We start from the raw sequence: 21,823 nt of genomic DNA, 5'->3' as shown, positions 1-21,823 counted from the left end.
ATTCTATCTCAGTATATAGTCAAGATATATGTTTGGAAACCCAAGTAAATGTTGCATTTAGAACGGGGACATAATGAGGAGAAAACATACCATCTTTCAGTGTAATGTGAAACACAGCAAATTTACTTCTCTTCCAATGCTAGAAATATTTGTTATTTCTTAAAGAGAAGATCAGTAGCTGGCTTGCATTTAAGGGTCATGTGGAACAAAATATATGTATCTTTAGTCAGAAAAAAACATACTCAAGAATAGGGAAATGCTCACACTATGAGGCACCTGAGGATTAAAAATCAACTAAGGGGGGGCACCTGGGTGGCTCAGTCGGTTGGGCGGCCGACTTCGGCTCAGGTCACGATCTCGCGGTCCGCGAGTTCGAGCCCCGCGTCGGGCTCTGGGCTGATGGCTTGGAGCCTGGAGCCTGCCTCCAATTCTGTGTCTCCCTCTCTCTCTGCCCCTTCCCCGTTCATGCTCTGTCTCTCTCTGTCTCCAAAATAAATAAACGTTAAAATAAAAATTAAAAATCAACTAAGGGAATAGCATACCCCTGTCTCTCATCCCATGCATGTCCTAGGCATACTCCCAGTAAGTGGAATGGAAGCATAATCTTACACTATCGAGATAAGTTTCTTTCTCTTCTTTCTACTTGAAAAGTAGATGCAATGGGATGTACACCATTGCTGCAAATACGAAATGTGGAATTTGATTAGTATCAAAGTATGCAATAAAGCTTACAAAAGGCACACATCTGGACCACTAGCAAACACTTAATTTATCTAGATCTTTCCTCGTTTGAAAACAAGTAAAGAAAAACAAACTGGACTTACTAAAAAAGGGGAGTACTAAGAATTAAGAAAAAAGAAAGTTTATTGTACATACTCGGAGGAAAAGTATACCTCTGAGTAGAAATTACTAAAGGAATTAGAAGGAAGGTCTAGAAAATGTATAAAAAAGAAATCATCACACTTCTCTGAATTATCAATAGAAAGACAAGATGTAAGGATGATCTTAATAAAGCCTCTGTGAAGGTAGGAACTTTTTTGTTCACTACTACAAACAGAGCACCTAAGGTAATTCCTGTCCCTTATTGTAGTTGTTGGTGTATTATATACATCTTATGCATATTTCCAGATTCAGTCTATACCTACCTCTTAGACTCTCATTCCCTTGCTCTGTCTCAGCCTATTAACTGCCACTTAAGCCTATGAAATTTATACAGCTCATCTGGCTCCACTGCTTGAAGTCAACCAGCTGCACGCCTAGCGTGTGTGTCTCCTTGTACCATTTCCAGATTAGGATAAAATGCTACAACACAGGCATGGTATATGCAGCAAACTTTTATCAATGTAAGACAAAACACAAGAAGAAAACAGACAGGTAACTTGTTTTCTTTTTCCATCTGATGGATTGCTCTAGAGCATCGTTTCTCTCCTACAGCCTGTTCAGAATCACCCTGGGTAGCAAATTCAGTGCACCTGCTATCTCTTCATGGTTCATCACAAAGCAGTAGCCAGCACAATAGTGCATTTCCTTGAATTACTCTTTATCCTTGCCTGCCTCATTCTTCTCTCTCTTTCTCTCACTCACTTACCCCTGGAATTGAATCTCCTAAGTAAGCAATCAGGACTTAATCCTTCCCTCAAGCTCTGTTTGCTAGGATATATGGGATAAGACAGTTGTTGAATGGATGAAATGAAAAGGATAACATAAAGAGATATTGTTAAAAAGGAAAGATACCCTAATAACATCAAAATGCATAATTACAGTTATAAGGAAAATAAAAGCTATGGAAAATAAAGTTAATTGGTAGGCTCAAACTTGAGAATTTCCTGTAGACACAGATAAAAAGGAGTCAAGGAAAGTATGAGAGACTTGAGACAGCTCTGAGAACCGACAACATTTCCTCAAGAAGAATGTCAAGTGCTGTTAAAAATACTGGATTCCTGAAAGATAAATCCGGTGATTTTTTAGTTACAGTGATGCTATCTAAGGGATTGAGTGGGCCATGGGATAAATTAGGAATATCCCTGTGGAGATCAAGTTTGATACCAAAGACTGACAGAGGGTTTCCGGCAGCTTCTCTAGGTTATTCTGCAGTTAAAAAAAATCTGGATGGTTTATAAAAACAAAGATTTACTGCTTGCTCACATTACATGTGGCTTTCCTCTATCTTAAGACTCAAACTGCAGCAGCAGACTATATTAGGAATATACTATTCTGGTGGCAGAGGACGAAAAGCAAAGGCAAATCAAGCAATGCTTCTTTTAAAACATTAGGACATGGCATATATTACTTTCACTCTTGTCTCACAGGCCAAAATAAGTCACATGGCTAAATACAAGGACACTGGGGGAGAAAGCATACTCTAGCAACAGGGAAGGCCCTATTAAAAAAGAGCCCCTGGCGACTGGGTGGCTCAGTCGGTTGAGCGTCCGACTTCAGCTCAGGTCATGATCTCACAGTTTGTGGGTTCGAGCCCTGCATGGGGCTCTGTGCTGACAGCTTGGAACCTGGAGCCTGCTTCAGATTCTGTGTCTCCCTCTCTCTCTGCCCCTCCCCCACTCATGCTCTGTCTCTGTCTCTCAAAAATAAATAAAAATGTTAAAAATTTTTTTTAAAAATAAGCCCCTGATGTTGGGATGAGCACTGGGTGTTGTATGGAAACCAATTTGACAATAAATTATATTTAAAAAGAAAAATAAATAAATAAATAAATAAATATGAGCCCCTGAGGTGAATCAAAACAGAGTGAAGGAATGAACACATCAAAAGTAAAAAGTTAGGTGATGAGCACTGAAGCAAAATACAGAAGTAATCCTAAACATCTTTGGTCACTTTGGTTACAAGTGTCATATATCTCAAGTTGCAAAATCAGGAGTTAAAATGGTTGAATGTATGTTCTATTTTCCAAAGTTTACACAGCAGGTCTCAAAATGAACTAAAGATGAAATGTGGATTAAAAAAATACATAATGAGATTGACCTCCAAAGTTTTTCATGCCATTTCCTTCTTAGCTTTAGAAAGAGTCAGTGCTTTTTATAGAGAAAGGTTTAATAATTCCCTCAATTTCATATCAGTGTCTCATTGTTCCATCATATCATAAAAAGCTGAAGTTATTACTTATTAAAAGAACATGTTCAGTATAGTCCCTTTTATCTAAAAATTTCTATCCACCTAATATTCAATCTATAAATATAAATTGAGAAAAATCTAGAATGATTCTCACAAAATTTTAATGGCTTTTACTTGTCTGGAGTTGTATTTTAAGTGTAGTATTTTTCCTCTATCTTCTTTGTACTTTTCTATACTTCATGCGCTATTTTTTCTTTTTATTATTATTTTTAATATAATTTATGCATGAATTATTTTTAATAATTCACATGTATCATTATCCTAAATGATTATATACTTGTTTTGTTTATCATAAAAATGTAAACAAAAATAAAGAACAGCAATATTAATTTCAGAAGAATTAGAATCCAAGGCAAAATATTTAGATGCAAAAAAGTAAAAGTGAAATTCACAGTAAAAACAAAAGAACTGTGAACACTTTACCCACCAAATCATAGCACATCAAAACATGTACAGCAAAAAACTATAAGCAATGAAAGGAAAATCAGTTGTAAACTACAGGGGAAGGAAATATCCCATTTAAAATAGTAACAAAAACATGAAATACCTAGGAATAAATTTAACAAGAAATGTCAAAACTCATTAGAAACTTAAAACAAATTTCTAAGGATACAAAGGTACTGAAACAAATGGAATGGCATACCACCCTCTGGGACAGGAAGACTGGCATCATAAAGATGTCAATTCTCAGGCTTACTTGTAAATTTGATGCTCTAATGAAATACCAAACAAGAAATATGCAAGTTTATTCTAAAGTTTATACCAAAAACTTAATAAGCAATAAATGTCCAGGAAAAGAGCAGTAATGGAGAATGTACCATATATTCTCCAATGTTCATCATGTCTTCCTACTCTCTAATATTCTAGCCTAAGAGGCCAACCTCTACAGACTGCATTACACTGGCTCCTTGTCCTCGGCCTCTGACTGAATTTGATCAGTTAGAAGTGCTGGCTGGTGATAAGAGAGGGTAAAGGAGACAAAATTGTGTCAAGGTATTTCTTTCCCTGGCTCCCACTATGCTGAACCACAGTCGGCAGTGTCTCTGTTCCCCTGTCTAAAGACACATCTGTTAGGCAAACTCTCTCCAGGACAGACTTTTCACAAGATCTGGTTTGAGCTTCTCTCCTTGCTCCTTCTGGTCTGGAGGTAGTAATGGTTTTCTGTTGTTGATAATCTGCATTATTCTAAATCTCAGTACCTATTTGGAGAGAATTGACATCTTTATCATATTGAACCTTCTAAACCATGAACTTTGTATATCCCTATTAGACCCTTTATTTGTGTCAGTAATGTTTTCCACTTTTCTGCACAGAGGTAACACACAGCTTTCATTACACATACGCTTCATATATTTAGTCATATTATAAATGATATTATTTCTATATATTAAGTCCACTTCCTAAATTTTTGCTGAAATAAAAGTGCAGTTGAATTTTATTCACTAACATTGCATCTACTAAGTGTACTAAATAAACCCACTAATGAATTTGAAAAGTGTTTCTGTAAGTTATTTTGAGTTTTCTATGCAAATTAATTATATTATAGGCAAATAATTGGGTCTTTTCCCATCAAGTCCAGTTCTTAGGTCTTTAGTTTTTATTCTTAATACTTAATATGTCTGACTATATGTGGGATATTAATTTGAAAAACTGTGGATATAATTTGAGGACAGAATTGTTGTATTATCTTACAGAGATAATTTACACTTGCTTCTGCTAAGGGTCTGGGAACACTAGCAATCCAGGTGTATCAACCAATCCAATTTCAGGATTCTGACTTTGACATTTCTTTTTTTTTTTTTTAATATTTATTTCTTTTTGAGAGAGAGAGAAGGAGACAGAGACAGAGCATAAGCATGAGCATGAGCATGAGCAGGGGAGGACAGAGCAGGAGGGTCAGAGGGAGAGGGAGACCCAGACAGAATCTGAAGCAGGCTCCAGGCTCTGAGCTGTCAGCACAGAGCCCAATGGGGCATCTGAACCCATGAACCGTGAGATCATGATCTGAGCTGAAGTTGGGTGCTTAACCAACTGAGCTACCCAGGTGCCCCTAACTATCTTGACTTTTATTTTTTTATTTTTTGTAGGAGATTCACAAGTAATGTCTAAGAAAAATTCCCAACTCATTTAAGCCTATGTCCCTGTAATTTAGCCCACTATCCATATAGCCATTTAGTCCACCCTCCATGTAATTATAGAATCATTAGCTATTCAGACAAAACTTTTGGTTAGGAAACCTAACTGGCTAGCACTTTATGCAAGTTCTAGTTATAAATTTGGATGCTCTGTATGCATTATAAGCATGTACCTTATTATATAAGTACTGATATTTATTTATACTCTAATTCAGGATAAAAATCATTTGAGGTTGAGTTCACAACAATGTTTCATATCATAGTGAGTGACATGAATATTCAATACATATACAAATAATTATGAATTCCAAAGACATAAACCCATAAAGAAATATAGCTTGGGGGCACCTGGGTGGCTCAGTCGGTTAAGCGTCTGACTTCAGCTCGGGTCACGATCTCGCGGTCCATGAGTTCAAGCCCCGCATCGGGCTCTGGGCTAATGGCTCAGAGCCTGGAGCCTGCTTCCGATTCTGTGTCTCCCTCTCTCTCTGCCCCTCCCCCGTTCATGCTCTGTCTCTCTCTGTCTCAAAAATAAATAAACGTTAAAAAAAAAAAAAAAGAAATATAGCTTGGACAACTCTGTCATACATCAATAAAGAAAAGTATATCCAAATAAGAAAGTGCCTAGAACGTTTTCCCCACAATTAGGGCTTTGTGCATCTTTTGTGCAATATACAGATTCAGTAAAGTGATACTGGTATATCATAATCACCACCATCCCCCTCTAAGCAATAAAAATCATAAAGGAAAGGAGACACATAACACACCCAACTTATTCAGACAACTCAGGAAAAATACTACAGACATCTCAACTACAACCCTATAATGAGGGTTTGAGTCATAGTCCTCTGCTCCAAACTTCCAACTCCACCTCTATAAGCCCTTACAGTCAAGCTCTTAAAATTACACATGGTCCTTTCTTTTACCATAGTGTAATAAAATGCCCATCTGTGGATATTACTGCCTTATTTACTGTAGCTTATAGCTCTTGTAATACACTAAATTCAAGTATACAAAGGGGCAAAATTTAGTAGAAAATGTAATTATTCAAATGCCATGCACTTAACACTATACTGCATCCTAGATTATGTCCCATGTTCCATCCGAATCATACTCTAAAAGGGAAAGGTCATCATTGGAATATTTTGTGCAGTTATCAGTGCTACATTTTAAGAAAAATATTGATGATACAGATACTGATGATATGGAACACATTCAGTAACGCAACCCCAAACAGTGTAACATCTACAAAGTATATAACATGAAAAATTATGAGAAATAATAGTTAAACAATGAAAAGATAAAGTTATTGATAAAGATATCTTCTATTATTTCAAGATCTATGCAATAGAATAGAGATTAGATTGTCTCTGAGGTTTTCTAAATAAGGATTCAAGATAAATGGGTGGATATTGTAAAAAAAATCAAACTTTAACTCAACTGAACAATGTTCAATTTTAACAATATAAACTGAAAAGAACAGTCTTGAAAAGTAATGAGAAACTTATCAACTAAAAGTGTCAAGCAAAGACCAAAAGCTATATTATCTTATTGAGAAGAAGACAGGAATAAATGACAATTTTAAGATTTCTTACAAATCTAAGATTCTAGGGGTGCCTGGGTGGCTCAGTCGGTTGAGCGTCCGACTTCAGCTCAGGTCGTGATTTCACGGTTTGTGGGTTCAAGCCCGGCATCAGGCTCTGTGCTGACTGCTTGCTCAGAGCCTGGAGCCTGCTTCAGATTCTGTCTCCTTCTCTCTCTGCCCCTCCCCTGCTTGCGCTTTGTCTCACTCTGTTTCTCAAAAATAAATAAAATGCAAAAAAAAAAAAAAAAATTAAAAATCTAAGATTCTATAACTATAAAATTACTTTTCTGATTTCATCAAATTACAGGCTTCAAAAATAATTATACCATGAATAGATAAGCCAATCAGTCTATCACCTATAAATGTTATACTTTTCCTCAACCCTATTAATAAGATTTTTAAATTGTAACACAATGAATTTTTGCTTAGGTAATAAATTTATATATATATATACATATATATATATATACACACACATATATATATATACATATGTATATGTATATGTACATATATATACATATTGTATATATATGTACGTGTATATATATATGTGTATATATATATAAAGTGCTACCTAACTAAAACTTCTGCCCTGATAGATATATTAGAGATATCTTGTAATATACAAAATATATGTAAAAATATACAAATATGTATTGAATATAAATATATAATACATAAATACATATTTACATATCAGGTTTTAACGACACAATATTATTATACATAACAGAAATACATAGTGTTTATATATAATATTACATATGTAAATAGTTTATGTGTGTGTGTGTGTATATATATATATATATATACACATATATATGTATGCACATATATACACAGTAGTACCACCAGAGGATGAAATTGTTTATAAAGGTATATGAAAAACTTTGTAAAATTACTTTTAAAAAAATTTTTTAACGTTAATTCATTTTTGAGAGACAGAGAGAGAGAGCGTGAGTGGGAGAGGGGCAGAGAGAGAGGGAGACACAGCATCAGAAGCAGGCTCCAGGCTCCGAGATGTCAGCACAGAGCCCAATGCAGGGCTCAAACCCACGAACCATGATATCATGACCTGAGCCGAAGTCAGCCGCTTAACGGACTGAGCCACACATGTGCCCCAACTTTGTACGATTACTTTAATTAGTTTAAGTAAAAATGTACATACATACACACATGTATATAATGTAGGCATGTGTATACATAGATAACATATATATGTGATATGCATGCATATATACCTACATATTTATGACTTATTCTAATATCGTTTTCTGATAAAGGTAAATGAAATAATAGGTAGTTTAAAATCTTTCAAAACACTTGAAAACATATTTTTCAAGGAATCCTACTTTCTGAATAGCACTACAAAATTAACTATTTTGATATAGAAAGAATATCTCATAAACTAAATCTATGTAGAACATAATAAAATAAAAAGTCAAAATTGGATTTCTCATATATTGCCCATTATAAATAACAATAATGAATATCATATAATACCCAGCTGGGAATTTTAGAAGGAAACAATGAATGAATGCATTATGCTTATTAAAAATGGAAACAAAACCACTCTTTAAGAATGCTCTTCCCAATCCTGTGCAACCCTTGATTCTCTCAGTTAACGATTCCAAGTTCGGTATTTAAAATCCAGATCATTTCAGGGCGCCTGGGTGGCTCAGTTGGTTGAGCGTCCGACTTTGGCTCAGGTCACGATCTCGCGGTCCGTGAGTTCAAGCCCCGCGTCAGGCTCTGGGCTGATGGCTCAGAGCCTGGAGCCTGCTTCCAATTCTGTGTCTCCCTCTCTCTCTGCCCCTCCCCTGTTCATGCTCTGTCTCTGTCTCAAAAATAAATAAATGTTAAAAAAAAAATTAAAAAAAAAAATAAATAAAATCCAGATCGTTTCAATATACAAATATATGTCTTCATAGAAGACCTATTGTTGTCATTTTAGAGTGTTAATAATAAACATATATGTTGCCATTCTGAATAACTAATGACAGTGCTATAATATTACATTTGAAATTGAATATACTTGCCTGACAAGGGTAATATCCATATCCTTCTGGATAAGTTCAGTCTGTTTATTATTCAACTGTAATGACACAGCATTATATTTACTCTGTGATACTTCAATTTCTTTTCTTGCTTCAATTAAATCATCTTCAAAGGCCTAAAATCAGAGCACTTATATCATAATCAAACATAATAAGTATCAAATAAGAAATGAAGTATATTATATTCAACTAATCTAAAAAATTACACTAAAAAATTGGAAATGTTTTTAATTTTTTTTGTTTTCACTTAACTAAAAAAATATTTAGTACAAACAATACTTTCATACCAGTTGCAATTTACTTTTTCCAGAAAATGAAAAAGTATCATAGTGCCTTGGTACAAAAACTAAGAATGTGAAGCAATTAAATTTGAAAATCAAAGTAGAAATGTACTTATTGAAATTATAGTAAGGAAATTATTGTATAGTGAAAAAGCTATTATTGTGTAAGGAAATTATTGTATAGTGAAAGTATATATGAATAAAAAAATTAGTTCATTTACTTAAAGAGTAGCCAGGACAAATGGCAGATATTTCATTATTTCCTCTATTTTAAATGTACACACATTGGGAAAAAAAGGGACAGAACTGTAAAAAATATCAACATAATTGTATAATATTTGAGATTCAGATCATGTTCAGTTTTCCTGATTATGGTGAAATTTTACCCAAGTTTTACAAAGTCGGCCTTTTCCTCCAGATAATTCTCTATTGTTTACATTGTGAAACATTTCAAAATTGATGTTACTTTTAACTATATTTTTTCCGAAATATATTACAAAACTAATTTTGATTATTTTCATAAAGTAGTAAATAAACATATCTAAACATAAAGTATACCCACATAAACACTATACATTGATTATTTGCAGAAGTGAGCACCAGGCTTTAGGCACTCTACTCTACCCTGCACTCCTCTACTCTAGCCATGCTCTCATACTTCACATATTACCCCACGGTAGCTGAAGCAATCTTTTAAAGGTAAAAATAATGGCTTTCGGCCAAGAAAGCACTCTGAGTACTTCTTAAATTTCCATTTATGACAAAAAACAGCAATGAGAGAGAGAGAAAGAGAGAGAGGGAGGGAGGGAGAAAGAAAAAAGAAAGATCACTGGCATGGATATGAGAAAGCAGAAATCTTTGTGCGCTACTGGTGGGACTATAAATGATGTAACCTGTATGGTCGGCTGGGAGGGTGGTAACTGCTCAAAACATTAAAAAGGTATCTAGTATATAATCCAGCAATATTTCTTGGTATATAAATTCAAAAGAATAGAAAGCAGGATCTTGAAGACGTATTGGCATACCCATGTTTATACCAGCACTGTTTATAACAACCAAGAGTTAGAACCACCCTTATGCCAGATATATAAATTTAAAATTAGATTTAAAAATTTAAGTATTTAAAAAATGAAACAATTTTAAAAATCAAAAATAGATATTAAAAATATTTTACATTTTACAATGAGGATGGGGTAGTGAGGAATCAGTATCCAAAACTACTCTACTATACAATTTTAAATGTCCATTTTCCAACAAAAATTACAACATGTAAAAAGAGGAAAGTGTCATCCATACATAGAGGAGAAGAAGCAGTCAATAAAAAATTACTAAAGAAAACCATGCTTCAAAAACATGACAAAGTCTCACCTAATAAAAAACACCATAAAGTGATATAGGTTATTTTTAAACATCCAAGTGGAATTTCTGATGCTAAAAAGCAAAACAACCAAAATGAAGAGCATCAAAAAGTTCACAAGAGGAGCTGAATATTCAATAGGAGATGGCAGAAATAAGAAAAACTTGAAGATAAATCAAGAAAAAAGAATAACAATAGTCAATAGCCACAGAAAAATGTGGAACACTATTAAATGCACCAACAGAGCATAATGAAACTACCAGAAGGAGAGGTAAGAGAATAAAGAAACAGAAAAAATATTCAAAGAAATAATGACTGAAAACTACCAAACAATCATGAAAAAAATTAATGTAACATCCAAGAAGCACAAAACCTCCATGGACTGTACATGCAGAAATCCACAGACATATCATAGTAAAAATACTGACAGCCAAAACCAAGAAAAAATCTTAGAAACCATAAGAGAAAAACCACTCCTCATTTTCAAGAGACCTCAGTAAGATTAACAACTGACTCTTCTTCAGAAACAATAGATGTCAGAGACAGTGAGATAACATATTCAAAGTGCTCAAACGAAAAAAAAAAAACTGCTAACACAGAATCATATATATAGTAAAACTATCATTTCAAAATGAAGGTGACAACAGGCGTCTGGGTGGCTCAGTCAGTTAAGTGTCCAACTTCAGCTCAGGTCATGATTTCGTGGTTTGCAAGTTTGAACCCTGCACTGGGCTCTGTGCTGACAGTTTGGACCCTGGAATCTGCTTCAGATTTTGTGTCTCCCTCTCTCTGACCCTCCCCCACTCATGCTCTGTCTCTCTCTTTCAAAAATAAATAATCATAAAAAAATTTTTTTAATTAAAAAAAAATGAAGGTGACAAGTGACATCAAGAAAATGGCAGAGTAGGCAGCTCCAAGCACTCTTGCCCTGGCAGAAATATGAAAAAACAAGCAGAAACTCTCAGAACTAATGTTAGAAAAATAACATTCAAATATTTACAGCAACCAAAAAAACGCTGAGCCAAAAATAAAAGCAACTTAAAAATAGCACAAAAGATTTATGGAGTTTTCATTTGCCCTTCTCCACACTGTCTCCAATAAGTTGACCACTTTAAAGCCTGGGAATCTTAAAGCAGTTATATTCTTAGAATGACAGTAGTTCCGAGTAGGAGATACTGGTCCTTGGTTCAGAAGGAAGCAGAACAGACTTCACTAGCAAATTACTATGTGTATCTAATTTATCTGAGGGCTACCTGAAGGAATGATGCAAAGTGATTATGTCTTGTTTAACCTACCTGGTAACACAGACTGAAAAATAGGATATGGCTCAAATATACCACAAGGTAAACTAACAAAACACAGATGTGTACAGTAAAAGATTATTGGTTCAGATACACAACAGAATGCCCAAGGCATGGAAGCAAAAGCTGTGGGAGATTCTTTGAGACATTAAGACATTCAAAAATACCCATTCATCTTGGAAAGTTTAGAAAACCACACATAGGCTCAGAGAAAGATGCATGCTCAGAAAAGACTAGAAAAGACAGAAAAGTCTTTGATTAAGACCCAAAGTTTCACCCTGGGCTGACCTCTGAGCTCAGTGCAATGGATAAGTATTGAAAGACTTTCTCAGTATGGAGTCAATACAAAGACTGGGAGAGGGATTTGTTTTGTGGCTGTGGATGTGTGTACTGTGTTTGTTTGGGTTTTTCCTTTTCCTTGTGTTCTGTTTGTTTTGGCTCCTGGCATCAAGGAAACCTGTGACACCACATGAGGTGAACAAAAGCTTAAGGATAGAAACCTCAGTGAGCTTACACAACAAGGAACAGACTCTTAAAAATACAGATTTGAAGATTACCTAAATAACCTTTGACAGTTAAAAAAGCAAAACACTTCAATAAGGGATAGAATCTGGCTTCCAGAGTTACCACATTATCATACTCAAATGCTCCACTTTCAACAACAACAAAACATAACAAGGCATACAAGAAAAATGAGGTAAGTATGGCCTAAACAAAGGAACATATGAATTAACACAAACCATTCCTGAGGAACCCCAGATATCAGATTTACAAGGCAAAAACTTTAAAATGTCTTAAATATACTAAGGAAAAAAACATGAAAAAAAATCTACAGTAAACCAGGAAAACAATGTATAAACCAAAAGAATATCAGTAAAGAAAAAAAATTATTAAAAGGAAGTAAACATAAATGCTGGAGTGAAACAGTAAAATAACAAAAATGAATCATTCTCCAGAGTGCCCAACAACAGACACAGAGCAGGTTGAAGAAAGAATCAGCAAATTAGATGATGAAACAAGGAAAATTATTGAATCTGAGCAGCAGAAAGAACATGAAGAACAGTGAACAGAACCTATGAAAACTGTGGACACCATTAACAAGAAAGACATACACATTATGGGAGTCTCAGAAAGCGAAGAGACAAGAGGAAGCAGAAATAACATGTGAAGAAAAAATGGCCATAAACTTCCCAATTTTGATGAAATACATGCACCACAAATCCAAAGGCCAGCCACAACAAACTCCAAGAATGATCAAGAGAAAAGAGACCCACACTGAGATAAATTATTATCGATCTTTTGGAATTCAGCTCCCCAGAAAAGAATCTTGAAAGTAAGAGAGAGTGGCCTGTCACATTTTAGAGATCCTTTTTTTAAACGTTTACGTATTAAACGTATTTAAACGTATTTTTTAGCGAGTGAGCGAGAGAGAGAGAGCACAAGCAGGGAAGGGACAGAGAGAGTGGGGGAGACACAGAATCCAATGCAGATTCCAGGGTCTGAGCTGTCAGGACAGCCGAAAACAGAGCTCACACTCAAGAACTGCGAGATCATGACGAGAGCTGAAGTCAGATGCTTAACCGACTAAGCCACCCAGGTGCCCCAAAAAAGACTCACTTTAAATAAGTCAGTCAGAGAAAGATAAATGTCATACAATTTCATTCAAATGTAAAATTTAAGGGACAAAAAGATGAACAAGGGGAAAAAAAAGACAAAAAAACAGACACTTTTGGAGAACAAATTGATGGTGACCATAGATGGGGATGGGTGAAACAGGTGAAGGGATTAAGAGTATACTTATCATGATAAGCACTGAGTAATGTACAGAATTTCTGAATCACTATATTGTACAGGTCAAACTAATACAATACTGGATGTTAATTATACTGGAATTGAAAAAAAAGAGAGACACTGATTTCAGATACAAAGACACAAATAGACTGAAAATGAAAGAATGGAAAAGATATTCTCTGAAAATAATAACCGAAAAGAGCTGGAACAGATAAAATAATACCAAAAAAAATATACTTTATGTCAAAAACTGTCACAAAAGGGAAAAGAGAGCTTATATATTGACTAAAGAGTCAATTCATCAAGAAGATATAATAACTATAAATGTACACGTACCAAACAACCAAGCCCTTAAATATATAAACAATTATAGAATTGAAGGGAGAAATACAGTTTTACAATAATAGCTGAAGAATTCAATACTCCACTTTAAATAATGAATACAACATTTAGACAGAAGGTCAACAAGGATGAAGAGGGCTGAAAAACACTATAAACTAAGTAGTCCTAATAGATGTATATGGAATACTTTACTCCAAAATAGCAGATTATATATTTTTCTCAAGTACACATGGAATATCTGCCGTATCAGGCCAAATGTTAGGACATAAAACAATGCTTAATCAATTTAAAAACATTACAATTATACAAAGTACCTTGTCCAACCATAGCGGATTGGAGTTAAAAGTCACTAAAAGAAGAAAAACCAAAAGAAAAATTTAATATGTGGAAATTGGACAAACTAATCATAAACAACAAATAGGTGAAAGAAGAGATCACAAGAGAATTAGAAAATATTCAGAGATGAATGAAAACAACGCATAAATACTAATAATTACAAGATGCAGCAAAGGTAGTACTGGGGGAAATTTATAGCTATAAATGCCAACATTAAAAAAGAAAACATACCTCAAATTAAGAATCTAATTTTACACCTTGAAGAAATAGAAAACAAATTAAAATAGCAAAGTAAAACCAAAGAGAATAGAAAGGAAATGATAAAAATTAATATGGAAAGTTTTTAAAAAGGGGCTAGCAAAACAATGATCAATTAAAGCAAAATTTGACTCTTTGTAAATAGCAACAAAATTAACAAACCTTTAGGGGAGCCTAGGTGGCTCAGTCCGTTAAGCATCCAACTTGGGCTCAGATCATGATCTTATGGTTCAGTTCATGAGTTTGAGCCCTGCATGGGGCTCTGTGCTGACAGCTCAGAACCTGGAGCCTGTTTCAGATTCTGTGTCTCCCTCTCTCTCTGCCCCTCCCCCACTCTGTCTCTCTCTCAAAAATAAACATTAAAAAAAATTAACAAACCTTTAGTTAGAATGACAAAGAAAAAAGAGAAAAGGTGTAAGTAACTAAAATCAAAAATGAAAGTAAGGACACTAGTACAGAAATAAAAAAAGGATTATTAGAGAATACTGTAAGCAATTGTACATCAGCAAATTAGATAACCTACGTATGTAGAAAGACACAGATCACCTAAACTAACTCAAGAAATAGAAAATCTCAACAGACCTATGATAACTGAAAAGGTTTATTAATCAGTTATCAAAACTACCCAAAATAAAAAATTCTAGTACCAGATGGCTTTAACTGGTGAACCAAGTATTTTTTTTTAAATGAATACCTATTCTTTTCGAACTCTTCCAAAACATATGAGGAGAAAATATTTTCTAATTTATTCTACAAGGCCAGTAGATGCCAAAGATCTGACTTGATACCAAAGTCAGATAAAGGCAAAAATATCCCAGCAATGTAAAGTTGGTTTAACATCCAAAATTCAAGTAATATATCATACCAACAGAATAAAAAACAAAAACCACAATATTATTTCAATAGATACAGAAAAAGCATTCACCAGAATCCAACACCTCTTCATGATAAAAGACAAAAACATTCAACAACTACGAACCAAAAGAAACTTCCTCAATCTGATAAAGTTTATCAACAAAACTTCAGAGCAAACATCAATTATCATACTTAAGGGCGAAAGAGTGGTTCCTTTACCAATGAGATATGGAACAAGACATAGATGTCTACTCTTTTATTTCTATTCAACTTTATATGAGAGATTCTAGCAGGGTAATGAATGGGCAATCAAATGAGATAAAAGGCACCAGATTGGAAAAGAAGAAGTAAAATTATCTCTGCTTATAAATGACATAATCTTACATATAGAAAACCCCGAAGAATCAACCTATCAAGCAGGGTGGCAGGATATAAGATCACTATATAGGGGCGCCTGGGTGGCGCAGTCGGTTAAGCCTCCGACTTCAGCCAGGTCACGATCTCGCGGTCCGTGAGTTCGAGCCCCGCGTCAGGCTCTGGGCTGGTGGCTCGAAGCCTGGAGCCTGTTTCCGATTCTGTGTCTCCCTCTCTCTCTGCCCGTCCCCCGTTCATGCTCTGTCTCTCTCTGTCCCAAAAATAAATAAAAAACGTTGAAAAAAAAAAAAAAATTTAAAGATCACTATATAAAATTAATTACAGATCTCTACAGTAGGAATAAACCACCCAAAAAGGAAATGAAGAAACAGTTCCACTTAAAATAGCATAAAAATTAATTAAATTTTTAGGAATATATGTACCCAAAGAAGTGCAAAATTATACTCTGAAAACCACAAAACATTATTGAAAAAAATTAAAATAGACCTAAAATAATGAAACACCCCACACTGATTGATTAGAAGATAAAGTATTCTAAGATAGTGGTATTTGCCAAATTGATCTTCTAATTCAATGCAATCTCTATCAAAATAAACCCAGCTTGCTTTTCTTGTAAGAATGGAAAAGATGTTTCTAAAATCCATGTGGAAATGCAAGAGACCCAGAATAGCTAATATTGAAAAAAGAAGAAAAAATTTGGATGAGACACATATCCCAATTGCAAAATCTATTACAAATCTATAATAATCAATAGTGTAGCATAGACATGAGGATAAATGTATAAATCAAAGGAACAGAATTGAGGTCTAAGAAAAAATCCTTCTATTTACAATCCCATGATACTCAATAAAGATGCCCAAACAGATGCAGTGAGGGGAAGACTAGGCTTTTTTCAACAAATGGTACTGGGATAACTGAATAACAAAAGAATGAAGTTGAATTCCTATCAAACATCACATTCAAAAACGAACTCAAAATGGATCAAAGAACTAAATGCAAGATATAAAACTATAAAACTCGAAGAAGAAAACATAGGTTTCCATCTTCTTGATCTTAGACTAGGCAATGATTTCTCACCAAAGCATGGGTAACAAAAAAAAAGGGTAGATAAATATCATCAAAATGTAAAACATTTATGCTTAAAAACACCATTAATAAAGGAAAAACAACACCGAGAATTAAAGAAAATAGTTTCAAAATATACAGCCAAAAAAGAGACGTGTATCCAGAAGTATACACAAAAGAGATTTGTATGCAGAATATATATGCATTTCTTCAAAAACAGACAAATAGCCAATACCACATCCAAAGACGCTCAACATCATTAGCCATCAGGGAAACGCAAATGAAAAGCACAATGAGATATCACTTAACATCCACAGAAATGGCTATAATCAAAAAGACAGGCAATAACAAGTATTGATGAGCACAAAAAGAAATCAGAACTCTCATACATTACTGTTCACAATGTAAAGTGGTGCACCTGTTTTTGAAAACAGTCCTCAAAAACTTAAGTTCCTCAAAAACTTAAAAGCAGTTACAATATGACCCAGTATTCTCACTCTTTGGTATGTACCTAAGAGAAAGAAAAATACATGTATGTATACATGAAATCCTGTACACAAATAGTCATAGCAGCATTATTCAGAACACAAATGTCCATCTACTAATGGTAAAGAAATAAAATGTAGGATATCTATGTAATGGAATATTATTCAACAAAGAAAGGAATGTGGTACTGATAAACATGCTACAACATGGATAAACACTGAAAACATTCTAAGTAGAAGAACTCAGTCACAAAAGACACTATGATTTCATTTATATGAAATTTTAGAACAGAAAATATATTGAGAAAGAAAGCAGCTTACTGGCTATCAAGGGTTGCAGAGAAAAGGGGGTAAATTCAGAGTGATTGCTAAAGGCTACAGGGTTTCTTTAAGAAACGATGAAAATGTTCTAAAAGTAATTGTGATAATAGTTGCACAACTCTGCACAAACTAAAAACTACTGCACTTGGACTGTGAACTTTAAATGGATTAAATGTGAATGATATGCCAATCAATATTTTAGAAAGGAAAGAAAGATTCAAAGTGTTCTTAATGTGCAATGTAATTATGTAACTTAGAAAAATCTAGAAAATGTACAAATTTTTAGAATAAGGTAATTTGAAAAAAAATCATTGAAAAGAAGGTTAAGATAAAATAAATCAGTAACAGTCTTGTCTTCCCGAAATAATCAGTTAAAATATAATTTAAAATATTACTTACCCTTATACAATTTGACAATATTAGTAGCTATTAATAAACTGAATAACAGGGGACAGTGCCATTTTAAGAATGTAACATCTTATTCCACATACATGAATGTTAGGGTCACAATTCTCCCAAGATTAATTCATAAATTAAGTGTGATTCCAATCTACTTCCTAACAGAATTTTTCAGTAAAACTAATAAAATCGTTCTTAAATATTATAAGACAGTGAAGAAGCACATACAGGGCTTGGGACTTACAAAAATAAGAATAAAGAAGAAGACTTCCCTGCCAAATAATGAGTCAAATTACAAAACCACAATATCTAAAACCATGAGAATAATAAGATTTCCAGAAACAAACCAATACACACATGGAAACTTTGAGATATGAGAGAGATTGAATCACAAATCAATTAACTATTAAATAAATGGTGTGAAACAACATATCCCAAAATAAATTCTAAGTAGATTACAGACTTTAGGGTAGGGAAAGGTTTAGCATCTAAGATTCCTAATGCAAAAACATTAGAGAATATAAAGAAGAAAATAATAAAATAGACTCTTCCAAATTCACAAACTTTTCAAAGTCCAATTCACCTTATTCAAGAGTCATGGAACAGAAAGTATTTGTAATATATATATATATATATATATATATATATATATATATATATATATAAAAGTAAATATATATATAATATATAAATTTTAATATATATATATATAAGTAAATATATATATAATATATAAATTATATATATATATATAAAAGTATTACTATCCAGAGTAAATAAAAAATGTCTACAAGTTAATAAGACCAAACCTACAATTAAAAAAAAAAAGTCACAGAACCAAAATTCACAGCCAATCACAGAATGAACTATTTAAGTGGAAAACAGTCATCAATGATTCGAAGAGTTATCATCAAATAATCATGTACCCATGAACTTAACACAAGGAAGTGCCACTTACCCTTATCGCACTACCACACAGCTTAAAGGATGCAGGGAAGCAGAAACTGATATAAAAATTGAGAAAGAAAATGCACCAGAATTCAATTTTCTCAATGGCTCAGTCACTCCCTGATGGTACACTAATAGATTTAATGTGTTTTCTTAAATATGTGCAACAAATTGATTCACACACTCAGAAATAGACATCCCTTCACCTCTAAAATAATCACACACACATATCCATACTTAGTATGCTTTAATAGCCATATATATGTATATATGTATGTGTGCTTATGTTATATATTCTTTTTATGTGTGCATACATAGAGGCACTATCATATTTACTAGTATGAAAATTTGTTTCTAGCCTTTTCAATAAAGTCTATGAGAAACCTGAAATTTGATGGGAAAAAAATTAACAAAAATATTCTCAAAACAAAGAGAAAGCCACAAAAAAGTACTATTTTGAAAAATACTGATGAAAAAAGATATCAGACTATTATGAAGATTGACTGTACCTTTCATCTTCTATGAAAATAAAATTTTACTATGAATAAGGCCCTTTTAAGTCAAAGGAAAGCATCATCTTTAAGACACACATGAGTATTTTTCAACTTTTTTATGCTTTTTTCACATTTTATTTTTTAAAAGACCTGGAAAATACATTCTTAAAACTCTATTGTAATGAATTCTAGCTATATTTATAAATTTAAGCTCTAGCTGAAAAATGTCAAACCTCATGATTCTAAATATGTTTTTCCAAAACATGTTTTATTTCAAAATGCTATAGCCTTTATTTTTTAATGATTACATTTTAGATAACTATTTGAAGTCAGTTTCCTGCTTTGCAACATCAATTTTTAAAAAGCTGTGGGTCTTAAGTGAAGGAATATAAATTAATGCTGGTCCCCACTGGTGGATTTGAATATATAACTTGTTATTTAAAGAAAATCACATGTAATAAACTTCCTATAAGAAGCTGGATTCAAAATAACGGCATTATTCTTATTCCCTCCATTCTCATTGCCTACCTTTATTTTTGCATCAATGCTATATTTTTCTTTTCTCCAATGTGCTTCTTGCTTCCTCAGTTTCTCCAGGTCATTTAGCAGGTCAGCGCAGCGGGTACTTAATTTCTCATTTTCCTCCTCCAGAGTTTTTATAACCAGTCTGTTTTGCTCTTCCTTATTCTGTACACACTCCTTAGTGTCCTGTAGAACAGTACCACAAGGGCCGATAAACAAAACAAAACAAACAACAACAAAAAAAGGTGAGAACTAATCAGCAAATATAAACTGTGCAGTTTTACCCTCACAGCAGCTTCTTCTATATTTGATGGCCAAGGTCACCTGTATACTTTTATTGGCCTCTTTTCATGCAGGTGGATGGGTCATATTTTTTCACTGGATGACAGCTTTGATGAGTACACATTTGCAAAGAGCCCATTAATTGATCAAGCTGCCTTTGATGCTGTCCCCAGCTATTTTTGAGACCCACACAGACATATCCTCCCAGACCTGGGTTTTATCAATTAATAATGCCAGTCCCATCAGAATCTAATTACAAGAAGCCACATATTCACACTCCTACTTTCTTAGCTCCATTTCCATCATTAACTATTTATCTGAAAGTTATAAAGCTTGGAGTCTTATCTTTAAAGCATCTTTCTCAGTTTTTGCATGTGAGAAAACTGTATGGTACAGCAGGGCCTAAGGCAATTTTTCCTCCAAGCTTGTCACTTTCTGTGCCACAAAGGCTGACAAAGCTGAAAGTAGGACTTCAAAGTAAGAGTACTGTAAAACTATGTAGAAGCCAACACACCTTAGCTTCCTGACTTTTATCTTTAAATTTCTTCTGCAAGTCGCTGAATTCTTTCCTTAAGAAAACGTTTTCTTCATCAACGGCAATCTTCCGTTTTACAAGGTCATTTATTTCCTTTTTTAGTCCTGTTTCTCTCTATGGAAAAAAAAATCACAATTATTGGTGAGTTGTACTTCTAAGAAAAAATTATTTTATTTACAAAGTTTTAGATTTTGACTGATAATATTAGGATTAACTAGCTTTCATAATAATGTCTACTTTCACAATTCTTATTTCTGGTGACATGCCCATCAATATTCAAGTAAACAGCGCAAGTATGGTATCTGTTTATTAGTTTAAGATGAAGGACACATACAAACTGGATACCAAATGTTAAGCCACATTCAGAAAGTAAATTTTTGGGATTTAGATGCAAAACAGAAGGAAAACAAAATTTTATGAAACATTCCAATCAAAGAAAATGTGTATGTAACTAAGATAAGAATTACCCTCTTATTTGAGTATGATTTCGAAGAAAACATTTTTTAAAGAAACAATTACAGATGTGTGAAGGCATAAATAATTTTCAAGACTGAAAAATGGCAAGTCTGTTTTCGTACCAAAGATATCTTGCTGTGTAGGAAAATAATTCAGAATATTCAAACTGCCATAATTTTTTTTTTCTTTCTTTTTTTTTTTTTGTTTTTGTTTTTTTTTTTTTTATTTATTTTTGGGACAGAGAGAGACAGAGCATGAAAGGGGGAGGGGCAGAGAGAGAGGGAGACACAGAATCAGAAACAGGCTCCAGGCTCTGAGCCATCAGCCCAGAGCCCGACGCGGGGCTCGAACTCACGGACCGCGAGATCGTGACCTGGCTGAAGTCGGAGGCTTAACCGACTGCGCCACCCAGGCGCCCCCAAACTGCCATAATTTTTAACTGAATGTCCTTTTTTACCTGCCAGAGATACCTAAATAACACGTAATCACAGGATGTGTCCATGACTCAATT

The 21,823-nt window shown here is 33.8% G+C and overlaps 1 protein-coding gene across 3 annotated transcripts in view; it reads right to left on the bottom strand.

Annotated features, from left to right (window-relative positions):
* Positions 1–21,823, bottom strand: part of CNTLN (centlein) — a 315,491-nt gene that overhangs the window by 190,936 nt on the left and 102,732 nt on the right. For all 3 annotated transcript variants that reach the window (XR_008424205.1, XM_053907969.1, XM_053907970.1), the window contains exons 4-6: positions 20,836–20,970; positions 20,046–20,225; positions 8,888–9,025 (exon numbers count right to left, since the gene is read on the bottom strand). Coding sequence is in view for 2 of the 3 variants with exons in the window: in XM_053907969.1 (XP_053763944.1) it covers positions 8,888–9,025; positions 20,046–20,225; positions 20,836–20,970 (453 nt within the window). In the remaining variant the exon portion in view is untranslated. The remainder of the gene's footprint in view (positions 1–8,887; positions 9,026–20,045; positions 20,226–20,835; positions 20,971–21,823) is intronic.

Source organism: Panthera pardus, unplaced genomic scaffold (genome assembly GCF_024362965.1).
Source record: "Panthera pardus isolate Hobbes unplaced genomic scaffold, ASM2436296v1 HiC_scaffold_20, whole genome shotgun sequence".
In the NCBI taxonomy this organism is placed as follows: Eukaryota; Metazoa; Chordata; class Mammalia; order Carnivora; family Felidae; genus Panthera; species Panthera pardus.
This window is presented reverse-complemented; position numbering and strand designations above follow the sequence as displayed.